This window comes from Manis pentadactyla, chromosome 3, assembly GCF_030020395.1.
Source record: "Manis pentadactyla isolate mManPen7 chromosome 3, mManPen7.hap1, whole genome shotgun sequence".
Taxonomy (NCBI): domain Eukaryota; kingdom Metazoa; phylum Chordata; class Mammalia; order Pholidota; family Manidae; genus Manis; species Manis pentadactyla.
Window position 1 is genome coordinate 171,891,003 of NC_080021.1, and position 26,305 is coordinate 171,917,307.

Sequence of the window (26,305 nt, forward strand, 5' to 3'; positions counted from 1 at the left end):
ATGTAATGAATTGGGGGGAAATTAGCAGACCTCATGCCCCTCTCCCTCCCTTCCTCACAATCTTTTCATTGCCCCTCAGTTCCTCATATTTTGTTCTCTGCTCAGAGTGTCCAGTAATACCAAAGAAGGGTCATTGGAAACACAAAAAGATGGTCTGGAAATTCCTTAGTTTCTCATTCCAACAGTTACCTCTGCTGGGTAGGGAAACATTTCAATTGGGTCTTAGAAGTTGGTAAGCTGAAATATAGGAAGATGAAGGTATTTGCCAGTGGCAATTACTTAAATCATAGCAGGACCAAAATAAAGTTCATCAGACCTGTCTTCTAACCTCTGCTCTGAATGTTCAAGAACGCTTTCTGTAGGGAAGAGAGAGGGCCAGTTTTAGGGAGGCAGATATTCCAATGGACTTGGGAATTAGCAAATTTTAATCCCTGCCTTTTGAGTGTGGCAAAACTGAATAATGATTTACTATGTTCAGTTATCCTAAGTAGTCAATTCTATTGAAATTGGACTAAGCCTGCTTTCATTATTCCTGTTTGGAAATTTTGATGGAGGCGTGCATGCTCCTGGGACATAATAAAGATTTAAATCATAAAATCAATTTTTAATTTTTTTTAATGTAAGACAGCCTGAACACCTGAAGAGATTTAACAAGCATGGAATGTTTCCCCTGTTAAAATTCCTTCAGGAAACAGTGACAGTACTACCTAAAATATTATAAGGCTTACCAAAGATACAAGTAAGTTGTATAGTCATCATTCTCTTATTAACTTCTTTGAAATAAACTAACATGTAATTAGTTGACATTGAGAAAAAGCACTTAACACTTGGTGGATGAGTGAATGATTAAGCGGATGACTTCTTTGACCATCTCTGTCTTCTCTCACAAAGCTTCAGCTCTAGTTCAGTGCCACAAAAGCCTGACTGTCCTCAGTAATAGCAGTGGTGGTTTGGAATGGCACTGGAGCAGACATAAACCATCCAGTGTCTTTCCCCATTTTTACCATGACTGCCCATAGGTAACTAGATTGAAGACTGATGTGAGCCTTGCTCCTCCTCTTTCCTACCTTTCCTTGAGAAGGTTAGAATAAGCAATGCAACCGGGCCAAGGCCCAGAACAGTGGAGGAAGCCAGATTCATTGCCAGACTGGTCACCCACCTCAGGACGATTCAGAGCTGACAAGAGGTGGTGTCAAACTGCAAATACCACAGAGTCTGGAGAGGATCCAGCAAGAGAAATGGTGAAAAAAGAAAAGAATTGTGTAGTAGGGAGAACATGTCTGATGGAAAGGAGATCTGACCCCTCATCTTAATTTCATGACCAAGTCTTGAGAGTCCTCCTGACCTTTTCATACTTTTTTTTACCCCCTTTCCTGAAAAATGACCCATTACCTGCTTGCCTCCTCTAGATGGGTGCTAACATGATATTAAGTGAACAGTTCTTTTAGTGTTTTGAAATTAGGGAGGTGGAAATAATCACAAAGATGGAAATGATTGACTCTAAGAATCCAAAAGCCATCTCTAAGTCATTTAGGTTTGCTGTGGAATGATTTACCAGCCTCAGGCCCTGACATATCCATGCACTGGTTCTCTGAGCTTCCCATCCTGTTCTCCCCCCATCCTTTCAGAATCCCACATCCACATTCCAGTTATCATCAGCCTCACCAAGTCACCAAGACAGTGGCTGCAAGTCATCATTAGTCATTAATCTGTTTAACCGCCATGATGTAGCAGGTAGTTCTTAGACATGGCATAAATCTAGAAAAGAATAAATAATAGAATGAGATTGGAGTGGGTTTTGAAGCTTATGGCAGGCACTCACAATTTGATTCTTGTAATTCTTTTCAGGTAAAACAAAATGTCTGAACTAGGTGGTGATTATTCTGGAATTCTCTGCCATTGTTCTGAAGGGCAGGCTTTGCCTTCATTATACTGGGTACCTCCAACAGAAGGTGTTCTGCCAAGTACTGTGGAAAATACAATGATAAGCTCTGAGGTTTATGCCTCAGAATGTTTACAGATTAATAGAAATAATAGATGTATATATGGCTTCCTAGAATTGAGAGGTAGTTACACATCAAGATCCTTTCATCAATATTTGCTTCTTGGCTTCCTGTTACCCACTTCCAAGCCTTTACAGATGCCTTTCTCCATATCTGGAAGCCCTGCCTACTTTCCTACATCCAGCCATGCCCCATTCTTCCTCTCTAACTTTGCCTTTTCTTTAATAAGCCTTCACCCAATCAATCTGCACCATTCATTGTAGCATCCCCTTCCACCCATTTCTGATGTGTATACTCTATGTATTCAGTGCACATATGCTGTCTGTTCTGATAGTATTTAGATCAAATAATCAACAAGCTTCATAAGCAACCAAAAACCTCCTTACTTGCGGTTGCTGTTAGAATCACACCAATCAAAGTGACAAGAGAGCCTGGATTCCTGATTGTCGTTGTGGCTGGTTTGTCTCTGTTGTTCAAACAGGGTTCTGAATGTCCCCCTATGTTCCTTCCTGCATTACCAATACTAAATGCCAGAAATGAGTCAACTGGCCTGACCAGGTCTGCATTTCTCTTTTGTTGCTCCAGGATTCTCCTACAGCCAGATGATTCCTTACAGATCCTAGCACCAGTGGAAGCTGATGTGGGTTTCTACACTTGTAATGCCACAAATGCCTTGGGATATGACTCTGTCTCCATTGCTGTCACATTAGCAGGTAACATGAAAATCCTTGTTCAGTTCAATTCAGAAGCCATTATTCAGTGGGTACCTACAATGTGCCAAGTAGGCCCAGGAACACGTAGATAAATGAGATCCATACTCCTGCCTTTAGGAAGTTTATAATATATATTTATAATTAATGGAGGTGAAGTACAATATGAAGTAGAATGAAATAAGTACCATAACTGATAACCAATGACTGTGCAAGGACATTTCATTCCATCAGGGTGGCTTTAGAGTTGATATGAGCAGATTTTGATCAGCAGACGAGATGGGGGAAATATTCCAGGCAGAAAGAACAACATGAGCAAAGGAGCTGTGTACAAGTAATAAGCATGTTGGGGGAACATGAATCATGACCTAAGACCATTGAATGCTCTTTTGGGATCCTGGCATTTCTCCTTGTTACACCTTGCAATGAAGACTTTAAGACCCATGGGTAACTGGAATTATGTGGTCATGGTTTGGAGCAGGAGTGTTCTCTCTGATTCTGTTTTATTTCAACCTCTTACTCTAATGCACCTGCCAACACTTTGCCTTTATCCATAGAGGTTATGCCAAACATTCTACACATGTGAATGACTTAAGAAAATTGCAGTTCAGAATACAATGTCTCCCAAAGTTGTGGTCTTGTAGTAACGTACTCTTACAAAACCTCTCTTACATAGGACAAATCCTTGCCTTTGAAACTAAAAAAGACCATAGATACCAGCTGGACCAGTGCCCTCATTTCTCAGAGGCCAGGCAACCTGATGTCACACAGCCACTCGGCTAGCAGGGGAGAGAAGGGACCTAAGGTCTCCTAATGCCCAGTTCATTGTTCCCTCCGCTTCCCTGCTGATCCTACCAAAACAGGATCCTTTTTCTCAGATCGGGGCCATGCAATCTCTTTGGCAGTATGTTGCATGTGTTCATATTTATTCTTTTCAGTCGCTGCCCCCATCAGATGATTCAGTAGATGCTGGAAAAGCCAGCATCACCCCACACTGACCTCATCAGTCCATGCTGGGATTATGTTGTCACACACTTCTCCAGTCACACATGCTACTCCCTTGCATATCTGTTTAGCAACAGTATTTCTGCCCCCATGACCTAAGGCTGATCTGGAAAAGGACCTTCAGCAGGAGGCTTTGCTGGGAAGATGAAAGTCAACATGAATAAGGCAAGCTAAGAGGCCCTGGGGTGGATTAAAGACTGATATTATTAATGCCTATTTTCTCATGAATAGAACATTTGCTTTTCTCCTAATGTATTCCAGTCACAATCTTTATTCCCTTCTTTATACAGAGTCCAGATGCTCAGCACCACTCCTGTTAAATCTCTTCTGCCCTCCACCCTCCAACCTGCCTTAGCAAAGGCACTGCTGACGTTCTTCCAGTTGCTGGCAAATAGTGGCTCTTAAAGGATTAGCTCTCTTGTTTATATTTATCCAGATGCAGTTCAGTTCTGTCCGAGTCCAAATACCCTTTGTTCACCTGAATTTACTACGGTTAATTGGAACCTGTCTGGAATTAAGCAAAGCAATGGTGACATCAGGCTTGTCTTCAGCTCTTTGAAGAGTAGCTGCTCGAGGCTGCCAAAGGTTCAAAGCCAGGGAAGAAAGAGCAGCCTAAGAGGCACCAGGGGACAGGAGGAAGGGGGCTGATGGATGAAGTGGATCGCAAACACCACTGCTCGGGCTTAGGGAGCTGCTTCCTTGGGCTTCAGTGCTGGGGTTTGTTCCGGTCTGCTGGCGAATCTGTCTAACAAGCCTTTTAAAAGTTAAGACCCAAATGTGTATGTTGCCTTAAGATTGCATTTGTCCTTACCTAGGCTTTTCATCTATACCTATGCCAGTGTCAACACAGCATTAAGGGGCTCATGAGCTACTGCTCTGAGCATACCCTCTGCCAAGTATTATGGACATTTAGCAAGCAATAAAGCCTGCATTTTGTGCCCCAAAAGGCCTACAGACTAGTAAAGGCACATGGAACTACCTAGAATTGAGAGATAATTACAATTTCCTTCAAATGTATGCTTTAAGGTCCTGTGTAGTAGCATTTAAGATAAAGCCCAAATATACCCTAAATATGGGGGTGAGGAATGGTATCAAGCATTTCTAAATCTGATTACCAATTACACTGCTTAATTAGCTATGAAATCTTGAACAAAGTGTGTATCTTCATTGAGTCTCTGTTTTCATCTGTTAAAATGAAATTACTAATATTTTATGAAGGGTGTTGTGAGGTTAAGATTGCACGTGTGAAAACGCACTTAGCCCAGTGCCAGGCACATAGTTAACACCCAATAAATGTTTCCTTTTCTACCTCTACCTCTTCTAAAATGAAACACATCCTAAGAGCAATTCTAAAATGTGTAAAACATTAGCTCAACTTTGCTGCCATGTATTTTTCCCTGTAAGTCTTCATACTGAAAGTTTTCGAGTATGGACTTAGTCGCTGATTCAGCTCACTTGCAATGAGACTCTTGGTAAGCCTCAGTGCTTCTGTACTTCTAAAGACATGGCAGAGTGTGTGCCTTGACCTCAATGTGAATGTAGACTGAAAGGGGAAAAAATTACTTTGAGGCTCAAGACACTCAGGTGACTCCGTGCTTTGTCAGGCAGGCCTGGACTTCCGTCTAGCCAGTGCACCTGAGCTGCCAGATGCAGGGAAATGTATCCCTAATAATCGACAAGAGCAGGCAGAGCACCGGCAGTTAAGCCTGGGGGCACTGGAGCCTCATGGTCTGGATTTGAATCCTGGTTCTGTCACTTCCTCAAGCTCTATTACCTTGAGCAAATTCTTAACATTCTCCAACTCAGTTTCTTCATTTGTAAATGGTGATAATAATCATGCTTGACTCAGGGAGTTCTTGTGGAGATTAAATACATTCATTCATATAAAATATTTATAATTGTGCCTGCATATAGCAAGCCCTCAATATTTGTTAGCTATTGTTATTATTACTGTGATGATCATGCATAAAACAAAAGCCAAGTTATTGCACAGTAGGGGAGACTCCCTTTCAGAGACCAGAATGCTCACAGTTCCTCATTCTCAGTGTCAGCTGGGGAAGATGAGTTAGCCCTCTGAAAGGGCTGCAGTGCCTGCATTCAGAGCAAGGGAGGTGGCTGGTGGAAAGGAATCTTTCACACGGACACAGCGAGGGAGGCCCGATGAACTCTCCCGGCCTACAACCAGACCTTTTCTGCTGAGTTGTCCCACCCTCTGGATTGAGTGTGTTGCCTATCCACCCCTCAGATTCATTTCAGGGCCATTACTACTCTCCACACAATTTTTCCTTAAACATATAGTTTAGTTTTAGACATACTATTATAGCCAAATCTTCCTAGCTCTACCCTCTTTGAGTCTGTAAAATAGTGTCTGTATTACCCTTTTGCTTCTTTCCAAATTCATCCATTATGTGTTGGTTTTATTTTTTAAGACTCAGAGATTTGAGAGCCCTTTGCAGGTGCCTCTCAGCATGGAGACGGTCAGTATTCCCCTGCCTACATCCCTGATTCAGGAAACTCACAGTCATGTAAACCCAAAAGCACAAAATTTCTTCCTGTCCTAACTTGACTTCATCGAATGCCCGTTTCACTACTCTGAATGTAGATAAGAGTAGAAAACAATGGAAGGGGGTAAGGGGAGTATAAGAATATCACCAAAATGTCACATACCTAACATTCTGAAGTACTAATTACTTTGTATCAGGTATAAGCAGGGCCAGGTAAAGGAGAGTGTCTGGTGTACACAAAGATAGGCGCAAAGATGCGTGATCCATTTAACTAGTCAGATTCAGTGCTCAGCTAAGTTGCTCAGAAACCTTCCAGACCCAAATGGTGTAGACAGTGTTCTGAAGAAAAGCAGTAGCAGTTGTTTCCTGGTGAACTCTTTCAGCCTGGATCAGCAGTTAGCTCTACTTACCAATGCAGATGAGGCCTGTCCAGGTGTAGACTGTGAATGAGGTCAGAGCCGTAAGGGAAACATTTTTGGTTGTCACCGATTTTATAAGATCACAAAAGAGATACTGTAAGGCCTGCCTGACAACTTCAGTGGAAGATGAGCAGATGAGGGCCAAGGGGTGAGCATATCTTTCATTGAGAAGAGAGAGCACTGGTGAGCTCATCCAAAGTTGTCACAGGACAGGAAAGACAGAAAATATTTCTCCTTTCCTGGCATGTTTTTCTGCTTTTTTATGAGTTGAATAGCTGACACATATTGTGTCTAATAAAGAGATCATAGAAAATCAAATAAAAGGCAGTTGTCTTTGAAATTCTTCTCTCTCTGCCCCCTCCCCATCATGACTTAGTAACTAAGATAGAAGCAGCTTTGTAGGCTTTTCATAGTGTAAGCCATTTCACATTGGCATTTCTGAGTTTTTCGGTCAGCAGTTCTGTTAACCGAAGGAGGGATGTTACTATATAGAGAGTCAGAATCAGGGCCTTGGCCCCGGTGGCAGAGACTGACAAAGGAAGGTTTGCTCTGAAGGTAGACAAGTTGGCTGTGTTCCCGATGGCTCCTGAAAAAGAGGGGAATGGCCATTGACTAATTCTAGCTGCCGTCAAGGGCCCTTATTATCTGATAGACTACTGAGTAACCAAGGTCCTTAAATTTTCCTCAAGATGCACAGATGGGTAGAATGCCCACTAAAGCATCCTAGGTTATAACACTGAGTTAAAATGAGTAGGAGTGTAGTGGGAGAATCTAACTCACTCTGCTCCTCAGCAGGCTAAAGGAAACAAACAAGAAAGCACAAATGATCCGAGTAACCATCTCAGATCCTGAAACTGCAAAATCCCACATCTACCAAAAGGAATGAGAGAAGGGTGGGTGGGCAGACAGGTGGGCTCTACTGTATCGTCGGGAAGCTGTTTCTCAGAGAGGCTGTAGCAGGTATGGAGTTTGTTGTCTAGGATTCTGCAGGGGAATAAGCAAAAGAAATTATGACAGCACCACTTGCTGCCTTAGTCCTCTGAGGAGTCAACAACTTCATCTGAGTAATTAGAAGGGGTAATGGCAATAACCTGACACACAAGCTTGACAGAAACTCTCTTTAGGGAATGGTAATGAAAACAAGGGCAGAGAGGGAAGCCAGACAGCCTGGGAATGCTCAGGAAAGGGCAGTCTAAGTCCTGCCCACTTCCTGTGGTCTGAAGGACCCTACAAAATTTTACTGAAGGCACAGCAACCAAACAGAATAGCAAAGGCAAAGAAACTCCAATTCCTTCTGATTTCTTGTGCAAGAAAATTACTAGTCACATTGTTGACCCTGAATCATCAAAAGTAAAAAAGTTTAAATCAGACCAGAACTTCTTTTTTTTTCAGTTTTACTGAGGCATAATTTACATGCCATAAATTCACCCATTTTAAGTATCCAATTCATTCATTATTTCAGCCAAGTTTCCAAGTCATGTAACCATCACAAAGACCTAAGATGGTGGTTTTAAAATTTTTATTGAGGTATAATTTACATACTACATAATTCAGACATTTTACACTGCACAATTCAATGGCTTTTAGAACATTCAGAGTTGTGCATCCATCACCACACTCAATTTTAGAGTTTTTTCATTATCCCAAAAATAAACTTCACACCCTTTAGCCATTGCTCCCCAATCCTCCCATTTTCCAAGCTCTAGGCAACCTCTAATATACTGTCTCCATTGATCTACCTATTTTAGACCTTCTATATAAATGGAATTGTAAAATACATGGTTACTGACTTTGTTACTGACTTCTTTCACTTTGCATGATTTTTTTCAAAGTCCATCCATGTTATAGCATGTATCAACGCTCCAGTCCTTTTGAATGGTGGAATGTCCATTATATGGACATACCACATTTTATTCATCCACCCATCAGCTGGATGGATATTTGGGTTGTTTCCACTTTCTGGCTGTTACAAATAATGCTGCAGTGAACACTCACGTGCCAGATTTTGTGTGAACATGTTTTTCTTTCCTTTGGGGATGGGTATCTAAAAGTAGAATTGCTGGGTAATTTGGCACATTTGTTTTTAACTTTTTAAGAAACTGCCAACTATGTTTCAAAGTGGCTGCACAATTTTACGTTTCCACCAGCAATGTATGAGAGTTCCAGTTTCTCCACATCTTCACCAAGCCTAGCTATTATCTTTTTTGTTATAGCCATACTCATGGATGGGAAGTGATATTTCACTGTGAATTTAATTTATATTTCCCTAATGACTAACAGTGTCAAGCATCTTTTTTGTGTACTTATTAGTCATTTACATATTATAGTGATAACTTTATTAAAAACAAACAAAAAAAGATAATCTTATAGTACTGTAAATCCAAAGTCTGGTAGAGTCTCACCATGATAAATCGAGATGTCACTGGGCTGCATTCCTTTCTGAAAGCTCTCAGGGAGAATGCTTTTCATGCTCATTTAGGTTTTTGGCAGAATTTAGTTCCTTGTGACCTAGGATCATGGTGCCTGTTTTCTTGCTGACTATAAACTGAGTGCCAGTCTCAGCTACTAAAGGCTGCTGTATTCCCTGGCTCTTGGCCCCCTCCTCCCCTTCAAAGCTAGAAATGGTGGATTGAGTCTTTCTCCTGTTGCCTCTCTCTGACAAAGTGTTCCATCTCCCTCTTCTGATTTTAAGAGCTCATCTGATTAGACTGGGTCCACTTAAAAAATCTAGGATAATCTCCCTATTTTAAGGATAGCTTGTTAGAAACCTTAATTATATCTGTAATCTTAGTTCCCTTTTGCCATGTCATGTAACATAGGCACAGATTCCAAGGATTAAGATGTAGACATCTTTGGACAGCCATTATTCTGCCTATCACACCCTGTCTGAAGGGCACAGTTTGTTTTCAACCAACGCTTGCCAAATAAAAATGCAAATCTAATATTGATAGACCTTCCGATTTTTCCAGATAAGCCAAACCCAAACACATACACATATACCTATTTTAATCTCTCCTCTTTTAACTGAGCCCAACCAATTCAGTTTTTTGAAGATTATTTTCAGGCTGCACATGTCTGTGCTGTGAATATAGCCTAGAGGCTACCAGTACCCTCTGGTTAAATCTTCCATTTTCTGACTCTCTGATCATGTATTATACCTCATTTCCCAGGATAGTTTCAGAGTATTATTTAAAGTCCAGTAATTTATTTTATTAGGTTACACTAACTGAAACCATGTCATGATTTGGATGGGAGAGAAACATTTATTTTTTACTATTTCTAAAAAGGAAGCTTATTGTAATAATAAGTAAGATTCTAGGGAAAGCATTTGCCTCATTACGAAATTTAGAAGGAGATACAGAACTATAAACCTGTGTCCTTATACACCGGGCAGTTTTAAAGAGATGTGCGCTTGGGTCTCTTTTAGACTAAGAGTTCTATGAATCTCTTACAAATGAAGTACAGCAGTCCCCACCCACCCCTGCCAGCTATACACTGCCCTTACCTGAAATTCTAGCATTTACAAATTTACTTCCTTTATCCTTGGGAGATTAGACAACTAGATAGCAAAGAAGAATAGCTTTTGCAATGACGTCTTGGAAAAATAACAGATGAAAGGAAAAGTTCTCAGAGGACTGTGAGGAAAGCAGGGTGCAGAGTTAATGAGAAGGTCAGATGCTCACTCAGGAGGCAGGAGGTAGGGGTGAGGGAGACCTTGCAAGAGAGACAGCAGGACAGGAAGGAGTTAAAAACTCCTGAGCTATAAAATGTGAAAGGTGTTTGAAAGGAGAACCAGACTACGAAAGAAATTTAATATGACTATTATCTGTAACAAAGCAACCCTTGTTGAAATTGCCAGGTACCCAGATACTTCCTGAAAAGTTTCTGGATAGCAAAGGATGGTTAACTGGACCTTGACAGTATCCATCATTACTAATTTCAGATATATAAGATGTTGGTATTTAAAAGGGCTTCCATGGGATCAGACTGATCATGGTCCCTTAAAATTTATTTAACTCATGAGGTCTTGTCTTCTCCACCTGGGAATTCTCATTTCAGGGTATTCACCAGACTTAACTCCCATGGCCCTTGCGAGAGACCTATGGTGAATGCAGAGGAAGCAGAGGCTAGCATGTCCTTAAGGAATTGCTTTGATACTCTCACCTTTTACAAGTCATTATCCATTGATTAAATCTGAATTAAATGTAATTTCCTTAGTTTTAGCTATTGAAGGTATGTGAAATTTATAATCCCTCATTGCTTTATATTCACGTATCTTATTTAGTGGGTGTCACTCTTTCTCACTTTCTCTTGAATAGAGATTTGGGTCCCTGTGGATATCCTACTGTTTTCTAGAACAGGGTTGGGGGGCATTACCAGTAAGTCAGCCAGGTATATATTGTTTGATAGCTTCTCTGGAAGTAGATGCTTTCTGAGGTATCCAGTAAAATCAGCCTTGATGTAACTTTTAAGCTCTTATCTGTCCAGATACCAATACCAGTTTGGGGACAATCCACCATGTTTTAATTACTACTACTTCTAATTATCCTGAAATCTTCACAGTTCTTCAAAATGAAGCAGTTTAGTTCTTCTCACTAATGGATTTGTTCCCTCTCCTCTTTCCTTTCTTTTTCCTCTTTCTTTAAACTTCTCTGTATTTTAACAGAAATACTGCCAATGATAGCTAACATTTATTTAAGCCTCACGCTGTGCTAAGGAATCATTCTAACAGCTTCACACGCACTAATGCACCTAATCCTCTCAGAGCCACAGAAGAAGAAAACCAAGGCACAATGAGATTAAATAACTTGCTAAAGGTCACTCAGCTACTAAGTGACAGAATCCAGGCCCCCGACTCAGGCTGCCACCTCTCAGGCCCACTATGCCCTTACCCACAGCAGGCATCACTAGTTTATCCTACATTTTTGCTGTTCAGTCCTCATGAATGTAACCCAGAATCCATACCTGAGCAGAACTCTAGGAAGTACTGCCAATAGCCAGCATAGGCTTCAGAATCTCAAACCTATTTGCATTTATGCATCCTTTCTGGAACTCTCAAGCGGCCTCCAAACTTGCCTCCTGTAGTCCTTGTTTCTGTCACTGCACTGTATCCCAGTCATCCTCGACACGTCTTCTCATTCTCCTTGCTGATGAATGCCCATGCGTGCGTCCTAGCCCAGACTGCCACAAGGTAGAGTGAGAATCTGTAGTCATTGAAGTACAGTTTATTTTTGATGGCTAAGGATAGTGAACAACCATCTTCAAATGACATTTGTAATTCATAATGTTAGAAGAATTAAAAGAAGACCCATTTGATTCATTCAATGAGTCAACAAATCTCGTTAAATCTGGATGAATTCGTATTTCTAATTATCATAAATAAAATCACAAATATATGATGGCTAAACTATGATAAATTATTTCTTGGTCACATAAAGTCTAAATCAAATTATTGCACAAGAGGGTTTCTGTGGTTTGGGTCAAGAAATGGCACACTTCCGCTCACATTCCATCTGCTAGAACTCAGTACCTTGCCCATACCTAATTGCAGAGAGGCTGGGAAATGACCTAGCTGTGTAACTAGGAAAAAGAAAAGGGTTTAGTTAGGAGTAAATCAGTCTCTGCCATGGCTTCTAAAATGGAAGGCATCATGCTGTTGAAAACGAAGTTAATGTTAGCACAGGCCTGGACTTCAGCCCTGAGAAAAAGTTATTCACAATGTACTCTGTTCTTGGCTGCACTCAAAAAACAAACCTTCCATCTCCTCTGGCTCCTCTTTCAATCACCTTTATACTGGGCCAAAGATGTTTTTCAAGCATATAAGTTCAGATTTTTTCCCATTGGGTTTTGATTTTACCCAGAGTCACACATGCGGGAAAGAGGCATGAGCCAGAGCCCAGCTATGCACAGGAATGTATTTCCCGCAGTAACTCCTGGGGTTCCTCATTTGCCCCTGCCTCCCTCCATCATTCGTCCTGCAGGATCAGGACATTGTCTGGTGGGCTGAATACACTGGCTGTGGAGGCATCGCGAGGTGGCACTCCTTCACACTGCTGGCTGCCAACACAGGAGATTTAGCCACAGCCCGGGTTCACCAGTTGTACTGAGCCCTTGTACTCAGACCCCCTTTGGGCTGCCCTATTTACTAGTGAGGTTCCATGTTACTTCTAAGAGGAATCCGAATACTAAGGGCTATGCTGAAATCTGAAGGAACTGAGCAAACATGACTCACTTAACACTTCTGTTTCTGTGTCTGCCTCTCTTGGAGGGACTTGGTTCCTCATATTAGGCCGATAAATTGAACAGCTTGCCTTTGTTTCTGTTCTTTTGTTTTTCTTAAATGTACACAGACAAAAAACTAGGCATAATTTCCTTCTGTGCATTCAACTGTAACACAAATTTACAGGTTAAATGAAAGAGTAATCTCTAAACCCTATCAGTTTCCATAAATAAGAACTAACCGACTGGCTGATGCTGACTCTGGCTGCTTGCAATATGTACTTTGACCTGATGGCTGAGGCGCAGCTCACATACTGCAGAGGGTCTGTGATCACAGGTCAGCTCTCTTGGCATGTTCTTCTGTTTTACCTATAGTGAGAGCCTTCTGATACAGCGTGCCAGGACCTTTTTCTAGGATTCTCTTAGCACAAACATACAACCTGTCATTTCACTCCCTCTCTGCATCTTGTTTTCTTCCTAGCCAACTTCTGTAATTAAAGGAGCATTTGTAAGATGAATGTAACCACACACAGATACAGGCTTGGCAGCACACAGCAGCGCTCACTCACTAAGGTGATCACCTGCGTGACCTCAATAGCCTTCCCTCACTGTTATGCTTTTAACTGGCCATTAAAGATCTCCAAGTTGAAATTTTTGAATAGAGAACTAGCAGTGGTCTCTCAAAAGAAATCTCCTCAGCTTTTACCAGCAATCAGAGAAATCAGTTAAAGGAAAACTCAGAGTATAATTTGTTCATTATCAAACCTGGCTGCATATCAGAAGCACTGAGCAACTCCTTACAAATGGAGATTACAGGTTCCCTCCCAGAACAAACAACTTTATCAGAAGATTGAAATTCTGTCCCTGGAGAAGCCTACGTACTAGGATGGCATAGTTATGCCCCCTGGAGGAATCTGTCTCCTTGGCAACCATGATTGAGTGAATAAAAAGGCACCAAAAACGATTTCATGTTCACCTTGCTCTTGGGGTAGGAAGGACCTTAGAATCCCAAGTCAAAATCATGGCCCTGTCTGCTGGTTTTAAACCACCTGACATTCAAGTTTGGTAGGTCAGGGAGTGAAAGTCAATAATATATACAAGCTTTTTCTAATGGTTGTAAGAGGGTTGATGGCTTAAGAAACATTGTTTTCATTATACCTTTCTACTGATTATAAATACTTGGATACCTTTGAGTTTTAACAATGAATCATGAAGGTAATAAGAATGTTAAGTAACCTGTGTTAAGAACAGCGCCTCTAGTGATAGAACAGAAGGCCATTACTTTTCAGAAAAAGCTCCATACAATTAATTAAGGGCTGAATTTAATTCAGTGACATTCAAATTTTATAGCTATACACTTGCAGCTGTAAAAACCACCTCTATTATTAAAATTCCTATAGGAAAAACAAGTTGATAATTGTGAGTCTAACACTCTCTAGTCCCTAACCTGCTTTCCCCACTGGCACAGTTGTTTTTACTGCACAGTGAGACAACTATTTATTATAGCAGGACAGATTATGTTTTTAACAAATGTCCTGGGATTTCTGAGGAAGCCAGTCCACAGACAAGAATTTGAGATCCCCTGTGACAAGCACTGGACTCCATGTGAAAAATCCAAGGTCCGGTTTAGCCCCACTGCTTGCTTGCTCGGAGGGCTTGGGCAAACCATGGAGCCTTTCGCAGCCTGTTCCCTGTCTATATAAAAGTAGAAGTCGCTTACCTATCTTTCAGGGTTGTGAAAGCCAATTCAGATAAAGCACACAGCATACAATATGCACACATACATGCACTTACTAGATATTTATTGAGGACTCACCATATGCCAGGACTTCATGGTAGAAATAAAGAAGAAAGAAAAAGAGATGAGAGGTTACATTATGAGGGGTGGGGGCAGCAAACACACAGATAAATAAGATAAATTTTTCTGCTTATGAGGAAAAGTAAGTGGGTGGTGAGATCATAGTGACTGGCAGGGGAGTGAAGGGGTACATGCTGTAGATGGGGTGGCAGGAAAAGTCCCACTAAGAGCTGTTATTTGCACAGGAACATAGATGATCAGAAGAAAATAGCCACGCAGAAGTCCATAGGTGGAGAACGTCAGGGAGAAGGAAGAGCCAGGGCAGCTGTGCTGAGGTTCTGGAGGAGGGGAGGGAAGGCCAGTGAGGCTGAAGCACAGTGACTGATGGAGAGTGTGGCTTCAGGGACAGATGCACAGTGGGCCCTGAACAGGTAGGGATGCTTGGGTATGAAAAGAAGCTCGAAATTTTGTTCTAATTGCACTAAAAAAAGCACTGGATGATCTAAGCTGAGGAGTTACATGATCTGATTCATGTTTTAGGAAGATCGCTCTGGCTGTCATGAGAAGAGCAGAAGCCAGGGCACCAGTTGGGCTGTGCGGCCGTCCGGCCAGGGGGGACAACAGCATTGGGTCATAGCCACAGACAGGCGGCTAAGCTTTGGGGTGTTTAGAGTTAGAGCCGGGAGCATCTTCTAGGAAGGAGGCAAGGTAAATATGCCAGTATTAATTCCATGTCATCCCAGCTGCATTCTCCTACTGTCACCCTGCATTAGTCTCAGAAACCATCCTGGTACAAAATCGCCCACCTTCTCCTCAGGTCCTATCTATGGAATACAGGTGAAATAAGGAAAAGGCCCCCAAACACTCAAAACAAATATGGGAAGCCTATGCTCATATCCAAAGGTGAGCTCCTCAGAACTTTCCTCAGTTTCCCCGTAACCATAGCTCTGATGAGCTTCATATGATGCCTAGAAGGCAGTTAAAAGGGGAGAGGAGAAGCAAGTGGGACAGCTTCTAACATGAGGATATGTGACCCAGTGCAAGCAGGAATAAAGGGTAAATAGAAGAGGGAGAAGACAAAATGTATTAAAAAATAACAAGTATAAGACTCTAGTGGGCATTGTTGAATGATGGTTTTCTTCACAGTGAATAAAGGCACAGAAGAGTGAATACCATTACAGAGTGTCCGGCCTGTAAAATGTTTAAAGCAAAATTAAATCTATTTGACTTAAAAAAAATTAAGCGTTAGGTATATGAAAATGATTTCATGTGAACCCTCATTTCCTTAAGGTGCTCAGTAAATGAATCTTCTCTATTTTGTGTTCATTATGAAGTGCTGATGTTTATTCCCAGCTGATGAAAGCCTATTAAAATGTAATGTACACAGAACTTCCACTTTCAAGAAGATGTCATAGACATTCTTTTCCCCACTCCTCCTGTTGAATATGACTGAAAGCCATGGATAGTATGTACAAAACCAATGTAAGAAGACTGAAAAGTGGAGAGGAACAAGCAAACTGGCTCGAGACCTTGAGAGCAGAGGAACAACACAATCATCACTTTGCCTCCTGAAATCCAAAATTTGGAGCTGAGGAAGCTGGCTGCCAGAAAATGGGAACAGAAAAGGTGCCCCAAATAAAGACTGCTCCCTCTAGCCAAAGGAGCAGCCTAGCAAGGCAACACTTTTGGAAAACCCCGCTGGGCTCCAAGTACCGCAGAGAACATTGTGGTCCATCAGCACCCACGTGAGCAAAGGCTGAGTGGGGAACCTACACCCCACCTCATCAGACCAAAACGAGGCCCTTGAATACACCTTGGCTGCGGTACCAGAGAAGACGGTCTTTATCCTCGCTGGGGCCTGATGTGGGGAGCAAATGGGGAGCCTAGGATTCCAGCCTCCCCCTGCCCTACCCGCCTAGCCCTTGTGTCTGGGGTCGTGGCAGAGACGGCCTCCTGAGAGCCAGGGCTTTCACCCAGCACCCAGTAGTAATGAGGCCCCTCCCGTGGCGGGGGCAGGGGAGACCATGTGGGGAGCCAGAAGCCCCACCCCTGCCCAGCAGTGATGAGGTGCATGGGTGGCAAAGGAGGCCAAGAGGAGAACCTGGATTTCTACTTCCACTAGGTCGTAACAAGGTGGCACCTCCCTGTTCCCCACCTCAAAGGTTTCAGAGAAAGCAGACTAAAACAGAAGTTTTAAATAAGACCCAGAGTTGCATAACATAGTATAAAAATGTCCAGTTTTCAACTGAAAATCACTCATCATACCAAAAACCCACTTTCAGCACTCTTACTCAACATTCTTACTCAATTCCAGCACTCTTATTCAAGTGCTAGAAGGTCTATCCAGGGAAATAATGCAAGAAAAGGAAATAAAAAGCATACAGATTCAGAAGGAAGAAATAAAACTATTTGCAGATGAAATTATCAGCTCCTCAGAAAATACCAAGGAATCTACAAAAAAAGTCCTTAAACTAATATGTAAGTTTAGCAAGGTCACAGGATATGCTAAAATCAACTATTTCTATATACTAGCAATGAATACTGAAATTGAAAATACTGTGTCATTTAAGATCCCTAAAAAAAATAATAATAATAAGGTATAAATATACAAAATGCATAAGGACTAACATGCTGGGAACTACAAAACTCTGATGAACGAAATTAAGGAGAAAAATTTAGTAGACCTGCAGTGTTCGTACATTGGAATATTCAACACAGTTAAAGATCTCAGTTCTCCCCAAATTGATTTACAGGTTTAATAAAATTCCTACCAAAATACCAGCAAGATTTTACCATTGTAGACAAGATTATTTTACTATCTACATAGAATATATGTGGAACAGCAAAAAAAAATTAGAATAGCAAATAAAAATAAAGTGGGAAGAATCAGCCTACCCAGTTTTAAAATTAAGTATATAACTATAATAATTAAGCCTGTGTGGTATTGGTACAGTGATGCATAGATCAGTGGAACAAAACAGAGAACCCATAAATCCACAAAAATATGCCCAACTGATTTTCACAAAGGTACAAAAATAATTTCATGGAGGAAATCTTGTTCAATATGTGGTGATGGTGCAATACCACATCAAAAGGCAGAAAACAAGTGATCTTTGACATAAGTCTTTCTCCTTATACAAAAAGTAACATAAAGTGTATCAAAGGCTTATTACATGTAAAACCTTTAGAAAAAAACATAGAAGAAAACCTTCAGGACCTAGGTTTAGGTAAATAGTTCTTACCTTTAGCATCAAAAGCATGATGCATGAAAGGAAAACTGGGCTTTATGAAAGTTAAACGTTTGCCCTGTGAAAGATCCTGTTAAGAAGGTGAAAAGAAAAGCTGGGAGAAAGTCTTTACAAACCACCTATCTGACAAGGGACTAGTATCTGAAATATAAAGAACTGTCAAAATGCAACAGTAAACAAAGCAAACAATCCAACTAGAAAAATATTCAAAGGACATGAAGAGACATTTCACCCAAGAGGATATAAAGATGGCAAGTAAGTACATGAAAAAGATATTCAATATCATTAGCCATTAGGGAAATGCAAATTAAAGCCACAATGAGATATCACTACAGGCCTACCAGGATGGATAAAATTAAAAACTAATGATAACACCAAATGCTGGCAAGGATGCAGAGAAACTGGATCACTCATACATTACTGGTAGGAATGTGAAGTGACACAGCAATTTCAGAAAACAGTTGGAACAGTTTCTTTAAAAATGAAAACATGCAGCTACCATGTGACCTAGCAATTGCATTCCTGGGCATTTATCCCAGAGACATGAGGCTTATATTCATACAGAAACATGTACAGGCATGTTTCCAGCAGCTTTATTGGAATAGACAAAATCTGGAAGCAACCCAGATGCCCCAACAAGTGAAGAACTAAACTATAGTGCCTCCATACCATGGGATACTAATCAGCCTTAAATAGGAACAAACTATTGTTTGATACACACTATTGCATATTGATCCATGCAACCACGGTGCCATGTGACGCCTAGAAGAATCTCCAGGTATTTTCCTGAGTGAAAAAGAGTCAATCAATAAAGGTTACATACTCTATGATTCCATTTATAGAATGTTCTTAAATGACCAAATTAACAGAAATGGAGAACAGATTAGTGATTGTCAAAGGATTCACGTGGGTTGCAGGCAGCAGGTGATGCCAATGTTCTTTAGCTTAGCTTTCTCAATGTCAGTCTTCTGGCTATGGTATTTTACTCTAATTCTGTAGTATATTACCATAACGGATACTGAGTACACAGGATTGCTTTGTGTTATTTCTTACAAACACATGTAAACTACAATCATCTCAAAGTAAAAAGTTTAATGTAAAAGCAGCTCTTAAAAATAGAAAGTACAGGATTATTTGTTAATTTAGTAACATGCACAAATCATTCCATCTTGTTGGATACCATGCTCTATCCTCTGATTCTTCAATCCTTATTCTTTTTCTGACAAGGCTATGGTGTGTAGATGGGTGGACAGTTTTCCTAGTGTGCAATTACAATTTTTTCAAAGGAAAACATGGTTAGTCGAGAAGGCCTGGGTACAGCAGTCATTCATTGTTGGTTATCCCATGTTTCAAGTAATACCCCAGGCCTACAGCCACCATCTAGTACCATCTCACATTCCTTCTCATCTTAGGAAAGCCGCTAGTGAAAACATCACGAGTGACTGTGATCAACACCGAGGAGCCTGCAATCACAGTGGATGTAGGGAGCACCGTCAAAACAGTGCGCGGAGTGAATGTGACAATCAACTGCCAAGTTGCAGGTGAGAAATTTATTTCTGTGTTCATTCATTTGTTCAAATACTAATGGAACTCTGTGCTAGGTTTGGGGACACAAAGATAAATACAAATTCTGCTCTTTTGGATTCAAGGCTAGTAGGAAAGTTAAGGCATGAACCTTAGTCACTCTGAAAGTGCAAAGTGCTACAGAAATTTAGAGGAGGGAAGATTAAATCTGACTGGGACACATGAGGTAGAAGAGGTGGTTTTTTTATCTCAGCCTTGCACACTGATAGAATGTGAACATGCAAAGGTGGAGACAAAAGGTGTTTCAGGTGGACAGAAGAATGTGAAAACTTTGTGAAAGTCGGAAAGCCTCAAGACTGTAAGGGACAGTGTATACTTTGGTCTGGCTGGAAGCCAGAGTGCTTCACCTGTAATCAGGCGGGTTGCACCTACACCAAGGGAGAATTTGAACGGCCAAGGAGTTTAGACAAAGGCAGATAGAGAGTGACTTTAACAAGCTATGCTTCCAGAAGAGTAAGCCACTAGCAGTGCATAAAATGGATTGAGGAGTAGAAATACTGGGACAGAGAGGCTAGTCAAGAAGCAGCAGGATGCATAGTAGACTAGAGGAGAGGTAATGCGGACTGAGGGCAGTGGCGCTGAAAGGACAGGAGCGGAGGAACATGAGAGAGCTGGCAGAGGTGAGATCCACAGGAACCGGCCACTCACTCACCTCAGAAGCGGGTGGGGTCATAAACCCAAGTAGCCAGTGCTGTTAGGTCATGATACAGACATTGCCCTTGGGTTGGTCTTGCAAATTCAGGGGCCAATCAGGACCAGAAAGTCACAGGGAAGTGGCAGAGCAGTGGACAATAGGAGTGTTACTATGATCTCTATAAAGTATTTACCTCCAGGTAAAAAACAAGGACCCCAACTCGGAGCCGAGCAATGCCCAGCTGCTGACTGTCCCTTCCTGTGGACCGCTGGTTTGTGCCATCCACCCTCAGGGTTTTCACTCCCACCGTGCAAAGAAGAAATGAATGGCTCTTGTTCCGGACCCAGCCAAGTCTCCCATTTCTGTCCTCATCAGATACACCCTACCTTAACCCACCCAAACCCAGGTTCCCTGTCATCCCCTGCCTGCGTAGCCGACAGCCAGTAGCACCTCCTGCTCTGGGTGATTCTTCAAATTACATCTCAGCCCTGTCAGCAGAGGGTTTACCTTCACTTGTGATTTATAAGCCCAAAGAACTCATTTAGAATATGTAGGAGGAAGATGTTGATAAGTAGAGCATGTTGTTTCCAAAGAACAGCCAGGTCTGGTTTTCTCTGAAATATTCTGATAGCTCCAGGAAACCAGAAATATAAATCCATCTCTGTCATCATACATTAGCTGCCTTTTTTTTTTTTGTAAAGCTTCCCTTGGCCTGTGCATGCAGCCTCATCAGTGAAACCTTCTAGAACCAAATCCCTTCAAGCCCTTTTCCCCCAGATAGGAAATAAGACAAGAGCTCTGCCAGGGCTTCCTGTGAAGAGCCACCCTCCATGCAAGGACTGACGGCAGAGAGAGGGAGGGCCCGGGAGGGAAGGCCCTAGGGTACAGAGCTGCCCCCACCACTGATCACTGTGACACATGCCTCTGAGATGGAGTACTGACCGGAGGTATAGTGGAGCATGTTGAGAGCTGGTATTGGTAGGAGTAAGAGAATGGGGAGCAAAGGGCGGCAGAGCAAGGAACTGGGCATTTAAAGGAGATTGAGAGAACCAGAACCCAGGAGGGGCAGTGTTCACCATGGGGAGCCCGGGATGCTAAACCAGCTTCGGCCCACTCTCCCATGCTGCCTGGGGCTCCTTCTCCCGCCTTCACCAGGAGACTCGCTCTTGGTAACCTTGTCGTGGGATCGTAGGTTTTGTGTCTGGTTTTTGCCTGGCTGTGCACATTACCATCTTTATTTTTATTTTTATTCATAGTATTCATTTGTATTAATTATGGTTAACTAAAATAAATGTGTGTATCTGTCATTATGCCTTTGTTAAGTAAGATATTTATTCAGAGGGTTGGAAAGAGACCTGCTTTTGATTACACAGCTGGTCTGTGAATTTACTGGACAAAGAAATCATCCTTGAGCTGGGTCTGCAGTCAAAATACTGACAGCTGTAATGCTAAATGTCAGAAGGACCTACTTTGCTGCTACAAAGGGCTCTGTGGTTCTTCTGTGGCATAATTTTAATGCTGTATTATAGTCTATTTCAAGAATACTACATAATTTACATAGAGTAACTCCTGGCCTTACATGTTTAAGTTGTTAGCAGTTTTTCATTAAATAACTTTGCACTGTATGCTTTCATCTTGTAAAATGCAGCTTCACAAATTCTTCCCAATCCTTAAGCATAAAAAAATACTAAGTAATGAGTATAGTATGATGAGGCTTTTTCTTGAAAAGTGATCCAATCCACTGTTCCACTCCCATATTTGTTCTCTATTTGAAAAGAGTTCAGAAAACTGAATAGGTGATAAAGCACTGGGGGAGGAGAAGTGTTTTAGTCACTGGGAATAGAAGGTACAAAGGGCCTGTAGTAGAAAGAGCATGCTGCATCTAAAGGAGTGAAATATGGCTGGTGTGACTATAGTATAGAGAACAGAGAAGAATGCATGTCATATGGCTAAGGGGGTGTAGGAGAGTAGGCAGCAGCTAGATGTTACACACTGTCATAGATTGTGGTACAATTTGGGATTTTATCCTAATGGCAAGGGAAGCTTTTGAAGGACTTACTTAGGAAATAGAACTTCCAGGACTAGAGATGCAAAAAGAGAGTTGAGGAATCACTGATGGGCAGTATATTAGGGTAGACTCCGGTAACAAACAGACCCTTAGCCTTATAATAGATCAAACCAATAAAAGTTTATTATTGTTTACCTAAGCACCCAAAGAGTCTTCCTGGCCAGCTGCCCCATACAGTCATTCAGGGTCACAAAATGCTGGTGACTCTGTTACCTTTTGAGGTCTCCCTGGGGGGGTGTCTCAAGCCTGTCATCCAGAAGAGGAGAAAAACAATATATGAAGGATGGCTGGGAAGGCATTTAAGGGCCACACCTGGAAGTGGCACACATTGCTACTTCTCACATTCCCTTAATCACATGGCCACTCACAACTACAAGAGATGTTGGGCAGTGTAATGTAGATGGGTACCCAGGAAAAGAAGAAAACAGGTGTGGTAAAGAGAGTCAGTGTCTGGCACAGTCAGTATGGAGAAATGTGGAAAACTAAAAACCTCCTTTCCACCCTTCCGTGGTTCTTTAGAATAATTGCCAAGGCTGCTGTATCCTTTCCCTGTCTTGCACCAAGTCATTGAAGAAGCTTCTAAAACATATCACATCAAGGTGCACCTTTCAGTGGACGCCCCACTTCAAGATGTTGAGAAGCTGCCGTGGTGCAAGCGGTCTTCCAAATATAACAAGTGACCTAGTTAACAAGAATATCCTGGCTGGGATTTTAAAAAGAATCCTATAACATATCACCCTACCTTGCAGCTCAATAGAGATTAAAGGCACTAATCCTTATAATCATATCAGGTTTACAACCCATTATGACCAGACTCACTTATTGATCCTTTCAGGCAACAGGGAGAGCATTGTGTTGTTGATAAGATATACCACCAAGGGGAAAAAAGAAAAGCAAGTTTTTTTTCCCCTTCCCTTTTTTAGACACAGATCATACCAGGGAGTCCAGAACAGGGAGCCTATCCAAGTAACTTGTCAACAACATAGCTTTGGACTCTGTTCTGCGGCAGGGTGCATTTTCTGTCATTTCTCAGACATTACTTTCTGTAGAATGTGCTGTCACATCACAACAGGCTAGAAAGGAAAAAATTTCCCCCACAACCTGACCAAGCTTCTCAATAGGAAGAGAGCTAACAAAGCCAGCACACATGGACTCTGGAAACCTCCTTCCTAACACCAATCTTAGTGTCGCAATTATAGGAGAAAAGTTAGTTCTGCAAGTGGAAAGCATTTAAGGATTTGACAGTTCAGAAACAACAGTGCATCTGTTCAGATCTTTTCTGAAGAAGCAGAGAAACAGTCCAGCATAATGGCAGGTAGTGTCACTCACCTGTCAAGGTGGGGACCTGTGGCACCACTTGTATGAGTTTGGATCCCCACCCTGCCATTCGCAGGTCACTAACTGGCGCTGGGATGAGGTGTAGGGGGAGACAGGCTCTGACCTGGGTTAGCTGTCAGGGACCCAAAATAATGTCACTATAGGTAGGTGTCTTACTCTATTTGAGTTCCACTTTTCTCATCAGTAAAATGGAATTTATAATAGTGCCTAATAGGATCATTGTGAAAAATGTGATTGTGTTTATAAAATGTTTGGTTTACTGCAAATGTTCTTTATCCCGCTAACATGTTCCAGATATTTCGTGTAGGTCCTAACCGTAGTGCACTCCCAATGCTCAGGTACTCTGAACATACTCAGGTATTAGGCATGTGCTCCTGGCTTACACAGGGGCTAGTGACCTTTTCTAAAGCATCATTGTCATCTCCTGAGAGAAAAAGAAAAAGGAGCTCTGTGATGCCTCATTTATTTTTCCTGTTCCCTTATTCCATCTTTGTTTGTAATAATGTCAGAGCCAGTCTTGGAAGGATTAAAAAGATTCTGAAGCATCTTTTTGGTGTTGTTCTCTGCCTAAGGACCACAGTCCCAGGCAGGAAGCCTTTAAAATGACACCAGCAACAGCTCCTTCATTGGCAAGTTCATGACACAGGTCTGTGCCTGAGTGAGACTGAGTGAGGTTTGCTAATAAATATATTAAAGACCATCTCCTACATAATTCCCTAAGCACTGCTGCCACTTTCATTGTTCCAGTTTTACAGAGACTGGAGGTTACTTCCTTCTACCCTTTACTGTCCTGAACATTTCCATTTCTCCCACGAACCCCTCCTCCCCTCACCTGAAGAATTCAGCCCTTTTGGTAAACACCCTGATTTCACGAGGGTGTAAGGCAATGAGTGGTGGAGAGAATGAAAGAAGCTTGCAGCCACTTCTGGGGAGATGAGAAACGGCTCCCAGGTCTCTCTCCATCCCTGGGTCCTCCCCCTTTGCCCCCTCCTCCTCTTACCTACCACCCCGCATGCCTTTCCTCTCTCCGTGGAGCCTCTGCCTCTGGCTGCCCTGCAGGAGGACCACAGGCCCTGACCGGAGGCTGCACTGCTGAGTGGCAGGGGGTCTTGCACAGGACTGTCTGAGCTACCCAGGGGGGCAGCACAATTGTTGGCCCCACGATCCCAGAGAGTGTTCACTGAGTCATCGTGCTTTTTTTGGCAAACCTGGAAGCCCATAGAGTCCAATCTCTTACTCTGCCTCACTTGTTTGGAACAGACTTAGTTCCCACTAGGGACGGTGTGCTGCTGCCCACAGCCCTCCTCCAAGGAGCGCGCCAGTGAGAAGCGCTGCATGTGAGCAGTTCTTAAAGGGAAATAGTTGTCGAAAATGGTTTGTAAGATCTCATTTTCCCTTGAGCTTTCAGTGTAGAAATGGCTGGGAGTATTTTCTTCAACTTGCTTTTCAGAGGCTTTCTCCTGAATGCTGTGGGGGCTTTTTTGTGTTTTTTTTTTTAACACGTGAAAACTGAGTGAAAACTGTTTCAGTTTGCCAGGGTCTAAAGTCCAAGCTGGCATGGCTGGGCAGCATGATGCTCTTGCTCTCCCTAGTGGTGCTGCTATGAAAATCAGCCTCTCACCTGCATCTCTTCTCCAGGTGAACGTAGACACCGAGTCAGCCTGGCTCCCCTCACACACGGGAGCATCAGGTATCAGGGTGTGTGCCTCTCCCTCATGTGACAAGGATGTGATATCCAAGCCACCAGTCCCTTTTGGCAGCCCTGCCTCCTCTTTCCAGCCAGTCTGCTTGTTCCTAGTGATGCTCACTGAACTAGACCAGAGAGTCACTCCTCCATTCACCCTGACAGGAGAAAGGGCCCACAGATTGACAGGACACTTCGGCCACCACCTTAGGTCACTGCTCCAGGTCTGAAAACCCCATCTGAGGCAGCAGAGCAGCCAGGACACCAGTGAATCCACACAAGATGGCTTCATATTAGCAAGGAAGCATGAGACCACCTTCCCCGACCCCACTTTCCCCCTCCAGGAGCTCGGGAACAGCAAGTGCCATGAGAGGGGCCATGAATCAGGCTCTTGAGCTGGGTGTGGCAGAATGGGCTGCTGCCAACTTTTGTTCATAGGATTCAAGGACAAGTAACAGGTGCACAGGTAACCCCTGAGGACATCTGATGCTCAACAGCAGGCTACCCATTAAGGGCAGCACTTCCCTTGCTCCACAGGCAAAATCAGCCCCAATTCAGGGGAAGCACAGGACTAACGGTCTGGCTCTTTGACTATTCTGTCTTTGACTACATTTACCAGGATTGGACATCCTAAACATGCCCTAGATACATGGCCAAGAGTTCAATGAGCGAACTTTGTAAGCTGGGTCAGCAGGCTGAGTGGTGCAAGGGATTGAGCTCTCTGCTCCCTGGAGACCTGTGAATAGATGCCACAGACTTTGTCTCCCTGCTCAGAGCTCAGCCTTCAGCCAAGCCTCCTATGCAGACCATCTTGGGAGGCTTGTCCTGCACTGGGGCCTGTTTACCAGCAAACCAGAGAGAAACGTCCTAATGAATGAAGGCTGATCCTTTGTCTTAGTCTACTAAGGCTGCTATTACAAAGTACCAGTGACTGAGTGGCTTAAGTGACAGAAATCTATTTTTCATAGTTCTCAAGGCTGAGATGTCTGAGACCAAGGTGCCAGCCCATTCAGTTCTTGCTGAGAGCTCTTTTCCTGCCTTACATATGGCTGTCTTCCCGATGTGTCTCCTCATGATGGAAAGAGGGGATT

General features: G+C 42.5%; 1 protein-coding gene across 5 annotated transcripts in view; it reads left to right on the forward strand.

Annotated features, from left to right (window-relative positions):
* Nucleotides 1-26,305, forward strand: part of ADAMTSL1 (ADAMTS like 1) — an 859,402-nt gene that overhangs the window by 770,893 nt on the left and 62,204 nt on the right. For all 5 annotated transcript variants that reach the window (XM_036888135.2, XM_036888127.2, XM_057498726.1 and 2 more), the window contains 2 exons: nucleotides 2,589-2,716; nucleotides 19,319-19,447. In XM_036888135.2, coding sequence (XP_036744030.2) covers nucleotides 2,589-2,716; nucleotides 19,319-19,447 — 257 coding nt within the window. The remainder of the gene's footprint in view (nucleotides 1-2,588; nucleotides 2,717-19,318; nucleotides 19,448-26,305) is intronic.